This window comes from Nomascus leucogenys, chromosome 18 (assembly GCF_006542625.1).
Source record: "Nomascus leucogenys isolate Asia chromosome 18, Asia_NLE_v1, whole genome shotgun sequence".
NCBI lineage: Eukaryota > Metazoa > Chordata > Mammalia > Primates > Hylobatidae > Nomascus > Nomascus leucogenys.
Window position 1 is genome coordinate 49048654 of NC_044398.1, and position 9165 is coordinate 49057818.

Genomic DNA, 9165 nt, shown 5'->3' on the forward strand with positions numbered 1-9165 from the left:
GCAACCATGTTGTAGTGAAAAGAGAATGTGCTTTGCAATCAGTTAGATCTCAGGTCAAATCCCACCTCTTTCACTTAGTAAGTAGAACAGCATTGAGTCACTTCACTTCTCTCATCTGTCACAGGGAGTCAGTACTCTGTTTTGTATGGGGTGGTTGTATTTGGCAAATGCACTCCAGTATATGAATTCAGCCTGTCAGCTCTAATCCTCACAACAGTCCTGTGCCTAGAATGATATTATCCTATTATCTTTTATTCTTTTTCTGTTTATTTATTTATTTATTTATTTATTTTGAGACAGTCTCTCTCTGTCACCCAGCCTGGAGTGCAGTGGTGTGATATCAGCTCACTGCAACCTCTGACCTCCAGATTCCAGCAATTCTCCTGCCTCAGCCTCCCGAGTACCTGGGATTACAGGTGCCTGCCACCATGCTAGGCTAGTTTTTTTGTTTTTAGTGGAGATGGGGTTTCACGACATTGGCTGGGCTGGCCTTGAACTCCTGACCTCCAGTGCTCTGCCCGCCTCGGTCTCCCAAAGTGCTAGGATTACAGGTGTGAGCCACTGTGCCTCACCGGTATTATCCTTAAATAACAAATTTGTTATGAGTAAATTTTAGGGTCAGATAGTGAAAATTGATCATGAAATCCAAATTGCAAAATAGAAAAATGTAACCTACTATATTTGTATGGTATGCAACTACAATATCATTATTGGTTCTCAAAAGATTTGAGATCAATTTCTTGAATATAACTTGAAATTTCATTAAAAGCCAGAATACCATATATATGTATGTATATTATGTATATGTGTGTGTGTGTCTGTGTGTGTATGTGAGAATAATTCTAATTTTCAAATATAAGTTTGTAACTGTTCATATCTGAATTTTCATGAAATGCTTCCAGCATATTCTAATAAAATCATGCAAGCCCCTAAAACTCTGATAACAAAGGTTAATTGTGATTAGAACTAAATTCTCCTGACTGGTGATTGAGAACTCTTCTTCTCTTTCCCAACTGACTGACTGTAATAGGGCCTGGAAGATTTCTGCTTTTCTCACTGCCTACCTTAATGTGCAGATAAAGATGGTGTTGGTAATACTTACATAAAAACCATTGTGTCTCGGCATGATTCTGAACACTTGATCTATATTTAATCTTCATAGTGAAAGTTGTAGGAATGTTTTACATATGAGAAAACTGAGACACATAAGGGTTATGTAACTTGACTGAGTTCCCATGGCTGGTTAGTCAGAGAGCTGAGATTTGAACCCAGGCAGTTGGGCTCCAGAGTCCATGTTCTTGTCTACGACATTGTACTTGGTAGCAGTTATGTATCTTCAGAAGTCCCTGTTACCTGGTTAGGAAGAGGTAGATCACTCTTTATAGAGATTTACAGCCCTTTTACAATTTGTTGTTACTCTGTCAGAGTTAACACTGCTGCTGTTGGCAAACATGACGTTAGGGAAATCACTTTAGTACATGGAACCCAGTGATGTAATTGTGCTTTTTGACTATTGAGAGTGTGGTTACAAACTGATCATGAATAAGAGCCTACAGTACAGGAATGTTTAATAGTTACAAGTGATATAAGAAGTGCTGATAACATTAGAAATCATTAACTTGTCAGATTTTTATTTCTAAGTAGACCGTAAGACTTTTTAAAGTTAAATTTGATGGCAGAAAATTATATTCAAATTCACATATGGGCAGGTTGGTACATATTTGTATTAGTCTGAGACTACATATTTTTCTCGTTCTCACTTAGTACTTTACAGAAAGTCATTTTTAGAGGAAAACTGATTAGCCAATGACATTGCCAGGCTTTTTTTTTTTTTTAATATACTTTTCTTTAGTTGTAGGTCAAAAATAGTCAAATGTTGACAATTTCGTGTGGTTATTTCTCACAAGAGAAAAAATTTCTGTCCTACTGAGGTGAAATTTTCACCCCTGCTGTACCTTTAATTGTATTTTGAAGGAAATTATCAGTAAATGTTATTTAAACTTAATGTTTATAATGTATGTATGGCTAAAATGTTGCTAAAATAAGCATTTTATGTAATTCAAGAAGCAGAAGTTTGGTAAAAATTTCTCTATGCATTATTGAAGTCCAGGCAATTTGATGGCTACAGATTATTTTAAGAGATGTTTTCTCAAGAAAAAGTAGAAATTAACAATTGAAATAAATGAATGAGCATCAAGAAATTACATCATGGATTGTAAAAAAACTTTTCTGATACGGACCAAGGTTTGCCAGTCAATTATGTCATTGAAATTTTTGAAATAATGGGCAGGCACTAATTACTTTGGCACAAGACTACCATGTAGGAACATTAAAAAGAACATGTCCCATTATCAGCTTCTAACTGTTGGAGTGGGTTAAAAAAATGGTCTGTCCTCATCTGCTGTTATGCAGGTTTAAATGTGGATCCCAAATCTCCCACAGTTCTGCATTACGTATTTAATACATTGTAGAGATGGTTCTATAGCTACCACTGTCAGCCATTCCAGAGTGAGCACAAAGATGACATTTTACTGAGCTTGAGGGCTTCCTTTCATAATATAACCCTGTTCTCTTGATGCGGGTTTTGTTGGGGTGGGGGTGGTGTTGCACTCTGAATGATGGAAACTAATCTGAATTATTTTAGTTTACCTTCATTTAAAATGATGCCTAATGCAGATAGTGAGCTTAATTTTACCTCTAACCTTGCATGTTAAACTTTTGTTTGAATGGACTTTGAAATAATAAATACAAATGTTTGTGTACATGACAAGACAGATTTTTCTCCAAAGGTAAGTTCTTCCATATAAATTACACTTTGGACTCATCTGTATAGGGCTTTTTCTCTTTATTTTTTGTTTTCTTTTTTGTCCTTCCCTTATAATTCTTGAGTATTAAATACTAGATTTAGCAAATATATTGTTTTAAAGAAACTTAGGTGGTAATTTATTTTCCCAACATATTTGAAGGAATGTGTAGCACTTAGCCTCAAATCAGATAGGATATGAATGTGGAGTGTAATTTATTTGCACTCTGGCTTTTTAAGATAGTAGTTGCTAGAATCCAGTTTCCTGACCCCCATTTTGAAATGTCTGCTCTCACAACTGTATAGTGTATTAGCTTCAGTTGGGACTAGAGCTGAGAGTTTGACGTACACAGTTTTGTCATCCACATCATATGCTGTCTGTCTCTGAGGGATCCTAAGTTTGTCCATGTTTCTGAAACAACCAGTCAAGGTGTATTTTGAGGAGAGGGGAGTGAGGGCTGAGGTATGTTGTCTGGTTCTGATTGGTATCACATGAGCTGCTGAGCTGAAATCACAGTAGTTCATTTGGTGTCTGGCAGGACCCAGCCTTTATATGCTATGTTTTTCCCTCATTGGTATGGGATACCTACAGGATGAAGTTCAGACTTCATAGCAAGGCTTCTAGGACTGTTCTTCCTTTGTCTCCTCACCTCAAATCATATGCCCCCTTAACTCTTTTTTTTTTATCTTTTTTTCTTTTCTTTTTTTCTTTTTTTTTTGAGATGGAGTCTTGCTCTTTTGCCCGGTCTGGAGTGCAGTGCTGCGATCTCAGTCACTGCAGTCTCCGCCTCCCGGGTTCAAGCGATTCCCCTACCTCAGCTTCCCGAGTAGCTAGGATTATAGGCACCCGCCACCACACCCAGCTAATTTTTGTATTTTTAGTAGAGATGGGGTTTTACCATGTTGGCCAGGCTGATCTCAAACTCCTAACCAAAAGTGACCCACCCACCTCGGCCTCTCAAAGTTCTGGGATTACAGGCATGAGCCACTGCACCTGCCCTCCCCTAACTCTAAACACTTCTGAACTATATGTATTTCTACTTAAATGTCCCATTCTTTTCCCTACACCTTGACTTTGCACAGATTGCTATTTACCAACCAATAATTTATCTGGTCAATTTCACAATGAAAATCTCCTTAATCTTCTTAAAGTTAATAACTTTTTTCTTGTAGTATTCCCAGATTATGTTCATAACTCTATTGTAAACTTGATCAGAGTGCCTTATTTTCATGTCTCTCACCCACCAAACTATACCTTCCTTGAGGGCAGAAATTGTGCCACCAAAAGGCAGATCCAAATACAGTCTGCAATGAAGTGTGAATAAAATTTAAAAACAAAAATTACTTTTAGATCAAAAATGTTTTTAGATGCTTTCTATAAATATTTTTTTAAAAATCACCTGCAATTGGTTCTATAGTGAGATATAAAACTGAACAACATTCCAGAATCTTAATTTTTTCTTAAAAAAAATGTCCCTCGTAGTTAACAAGTATTTTTGATTTGTACTCACTGTAATTTTCTCTGATAAAGTGTTATTTGGTCACACTTCTTACTTAGCTTTCAAGCCTGCTTTCAATTTATAAGAACAGGAGAAAAAAGAATGCTATAGCAAGTATTTAAATGTAGCACTTATAGTATAAGAGAATTTTTAAGGAAAAGGGTGATACGGTGATATGTTTTTTTCTGCTTAAAACATCACTGTCAGTATATTTTTGGATCTTGAAAGATCTCTTGTGTTTATGGCTTGGGGCCTGCTTGTTAGGCTTGACTTCAGTACTGTTTACTAAATTATAGCACTGCAATAAGACATTTCACCCAATGATATTGAAGAATAACAAGTTATTTCATAAGGAATGGTAATTATCTAACATTCTAAGCAAATTTGGCAGCGTGACTTGGTGGGGCACAGTGCTGTCTGTGACACAATGACAGCCTCACTCTCTAAATTAGTAACTTCTGTAGGAGACCCCAGAAGCACACCTCCCTCCCAACAGTGAAAGCCAAGGGTTCCCGTTTTGATTAGCAGGCGCCTTCTGTTCACGATAAAGGGATGAGAATCAGGCAGTGATGGGCAGCAGAATTCATGCTTCCTTAAGGCAGGCATTACAAACTAGTTCAAAGGAGAGAATCCACGATGACAGCACATTCTGTGCCATGGAGAACATTCTTAAATCAAGCCTCCAGTGGAGGAGGGACTCAAGAATGAAATAGCACCAGATAACGGGGCATAATGTAAAGCAAAGCTTCCATTTTCTATTTTTACATAAGCCATTATTAATGCCTTTAAAACAACTGTGATATCTGGACAAATAAAATAGAAATGACTTCTTAAGATGATTGCAACTTTTAGTCTTGATTTATAAAAATTATTGTACATAATTTTAGTAGAGTAACCGATAATTTTTCTCACTTTTTTTTTGTTTTAGGGTGAAAATCCTATTTATAAGAGTGCCGTGACAACTGTGGTCAATCCGAAGTATGAGGGAAAATGAGTACTGCCCATGCAAATCCCACAACACTGAATGCAAAGTAGCAATTTCCATAGTCACAGTTAGGTAGCTTTAGGGCAATATTGCCATGGTTTTACTCATGTGCAGGTTTTGAAAATGTACAATATGTATAATTTTAAAAATGTTTTATTATTTTGAAAATAATGTTGTGATTCATGCCAGGGACTGACAAAAGACTTGAGACAGGATGGTTATTCTTGTCAGCTAAGGTCACATTGTGCCTTTTTGACCTTTTCTTCCTGGACTATTGAAATCAAGCTTATTGGATTAAGTGATATTTCTATAGCGATTGAAAGGGCAATAGTTAAAGTAATGAGCATGATGAGAGTTTCTGTTAATCATGTATTAAAACTGATCTTTAGCTTTACAAATATGTCAGTTTGCAGTTATGCAGAATCCAAAGTAAATGTCCTGATAGCTAATTAAGGATTGTTTTAAATCTGTTATTTTGCTATTTGCCTGTTAGACATGAGTGATGACATATCTGAAAGACAAGTACGTTGAGAGTTGCTGGTGTAAAATAGGTTTGAAATAGTTGATCTACAAAGGCCATGGGAAAAATTCAGAGAGTTAGGGAGGAAAAACCAATAGCTTTAAAACCTGTGTGCCATTTTAAGAGTTACTTAATGTTTGGTAACTTTTATGCCTTCACTTTACAAATTCAAGCCTTAGATAAAAGAACCGAGCAATTTTCTGCTAAAAAGTCCTTGATTTAGCACTATTTACATACAGGCCATACTTTGTGAAGTATTTGTTGAATGGGGGACCTTTCGAGTTGAATTTATTTTATTATTTTTATTTTGTTTAATGTCTGGTGCTTTTTATCACCTCTTCTAATCTTTTAATGTATTTGTTTGCAATTTTGGGGTAAGACTTTTTTTATGAGTACTTTTTCTTTGAAGTTTTAGCGGTCAATTTGCCTTTTTAATGAACATGTGAAGTTATACCGTGGCTATGCAACAGCTCTCACCTACGCGAGTCTTACTTCGAATTAGTGCCATAACAGACCACTGTACGTTTACTTCTCACCATTTGAGTTGCCCATCTTGTTTCATACTAGTCACATTCTTGTTTTAAGTGCCTTTAGTTTTAACAGTTCACTTTTTACAGTGCTATTTACTGAAGTTATTTATTAAATATGCCTAAAATACTTAAATCGGATGTCTTGACTCTGATGTATTTTATCAGGTTGTATGCATGAAATTTTTATAGATTAAAGAAGTTGAGGAAAAGCATTTATGGTTGGTGGGTAGTTCACTTATGAAGCTAAAACATAATTCTTTAAAAAAATGTACTAGGGACATAAGGAGAGTGGTATGGTAAAATACAGACTTGAAGATGTCCTTGGGCTCTCTGAATCATGGTGGATAGATCCTTATCCTGCTATGCTGGGAGAGGTTTCATCCCAATATTAAGCAGAATTAACTTTATGAACATCTTAGAGCCATTAGTAGGTGCTGGAAATTGTATCATTTTATTTAAGATATAGATAGGGGATTGTTAACTTTTCTGATAAGAAAAATTAGGAAAAATTTTACTTTTATTTGGCTCTGGTTTATGTTTGAAAGGATATATCCATAAGAACTACTTGTGTAAAGTTTGTTAGAAGAAATATATGCTCCTTTCTTAAGCATACAACAAATGTCAGAAATATTTGGAGGAGAAAATGTTTCAGCCTTACTAGCCTTTCACATTTATACAATCCCTTCACATCCTGTTAATTGATCTTCTTTTACTTACTCCATTTAAATGTGTTTCGTAGCTTAGACTAAAGCATATTTGAGGTGAGAATTACACATTTTTACTAGTTTGTAAGATCCATGAAAAAATTATCTGTATTTATTACTCTCTGTCACCCTGTTTCATCTTGTTTACCACCATCCATGCTTCCACTTAGCTTAATTCATTTCCCTATGCCTTAGGCATAATCAATAAAGTTGAATTGCATATTTCTGCTCCAGAACTCTGTTCTTATAATGATATTTTAAAAATATGTTAGAACAAAGTAACAAAGTCTATCTTCTATATGTACATAGTTTTTTTTTCCAAACGTGTTTGAGGCTGGAATGTGGTGAATTTTTAGATTTTATATTACAATTTATAGCAGACAAAAATATTTTCTAACTATAGGAATCCCTTTGTTGGACGTTGGAGGAATTGTATACAAGTTTATTTCTCATACTGATTGTAAGAGCCTAAAATACTTAAATTGGATGACTCAATTTGACATTTAAGTAATTCTAGGCTTGAAACTGGCAATTTCAAAATATAGTCTGAGAAACTGATAATAGTATATCTATCTCTGTGTAGATATACACACCACACATTGAGATGCTTTGACTGAAGCCACATAGAACTTGGTCACTAAAATATTTATTTTCCCAGCAACAGTACATTTTGATCTCCAGTGAAACACTTTCCAAAAAGCAAGAGTCCAGGAAGCAAAACAACAATTAGAATTTTTTTTCCATTTAAACTATACTATAGAAATTTACAAAATATTAAGTATCATGAGTACATTATTTGGCTAATGCCAAATAGTGGCATATTTTACAGTGATTCCATGACATTTTACAAAGTTTTCTTACTCTTTTCCAGTCTTACTTTATGAATTTCCTTAAAACAGACACCCAGATAAGACCTTGAGCCACAAGAACAGTTCATAATACCACTTAAAAAGTCACCTGTGATCAGCTTTTTGTTTTAACCTGGAATTTTTCCTTTCTGTTTTTCACTACAGTTTGAGAGATAACCTTGAGTAGAGGCCATTTGTCTTTAGTTTATTCCTTGGAGGCTTAATGTTTACATTTTTAAACGTTCATTTTTATAGATTCCAGGGGTACATGTGCAGGTGTGTTACATGGACATGTTGCATAATGGCTTCTAGTGTACCCATCACCTTAGTAGTGGCCATTATAGTCAATAGGTAATTTTCCACCTTTCACCCTCCTACTACCCTCTCCCTTTTGGAGTCCCGGGAGTCTGTTCTTTCCCTCTGTATGTCCATGTGTACCCATTGTTTAGCTTTCACTTATGAGTGAGAATGTGTGATATTTGATTTTCTGTTTCTGAATTATTTCACTTAGGGTGATCCATCCATGTCATTGCGAAAGACATGACTTCATTAAGGCGTAGATATTTCTGATCTGATATGCTCAAAGAAGTTCAGAAACAGAATGAGTATCTCCCCAGGACTCTTGAGCCTATAAAGATCCTTCACTGGCTCTTTAGAATTTCTCTCATGACTCAGGATTCTTCTGAGAATTTAGGGGTAGGTGGAAGTGGCTTCTGAGTGATGAGAGGGAGCAAATTTTCAAGGTGGATTAGGTCTAGATTAAGAAGCCCATCAAGTGTCCACTGCTCTGAGGGTGGTATGTCATCTAAGTCTGAACCTTTAGGGTACAAAAATGGTAGGAGAACCATGAGACAAATATTGAGTTCACTGATATGGCAATTCTTATCTTCATTTGCTTCTAAAATTAAGTCTTCATTGTACTTTTAATTAAGATTTTAAATTTTTGAGGGTATAGAGTTTCCATAAAAAGTTATCAGTGATAATAAATTTTATTTGACTTTCTACTTATTCTGGATTCTAAAACAGACTGACATATAAACACGTTACTTATGGATCACTTTGAGAGAGGAAACACTATTCAGAAGATTTAAATCCCAGAATTTAATCCATTGCTTTATTGCAAGTTTACAGAAGACACAGTTGTCTTCAGTTTTATCTGCAGTAGTTGATATATTGACTTTAAATGTTGAAAACTTATATTAATGTTGCTTACTGACCAAAATTATTCCTGGGAGATAAACATTCAGATTTTCTACAATAACCACTGACTGGCCCT

At 35.3% G+C, this 9165-nt stretch overlaps 1 protein-coding gene across 1 annotated transcript in view; it reads left to right on the forward strand.

Moving 5' to 3' along the window:
• Window positions 1-6475, forward strand: part of ITGB1 (integrin subunit beta 1) — a 56143-nt gene extending 49668 nt beyond the window's left edge. The window contains exon 16 of the mRNA XM_003276014.3: window positions 5231-6475. Coding sequence (XP_003276062.1) covers window positions 5231-5296 — 66 coding nt within the window. The 3' untranslated portion in view covers window positions 5297-6475. The remainder of the gene's footprint in view (window positions 1-5230) is intronic.
• Window positions 6476-9165: the final 2690 nt, after the last annotated feature.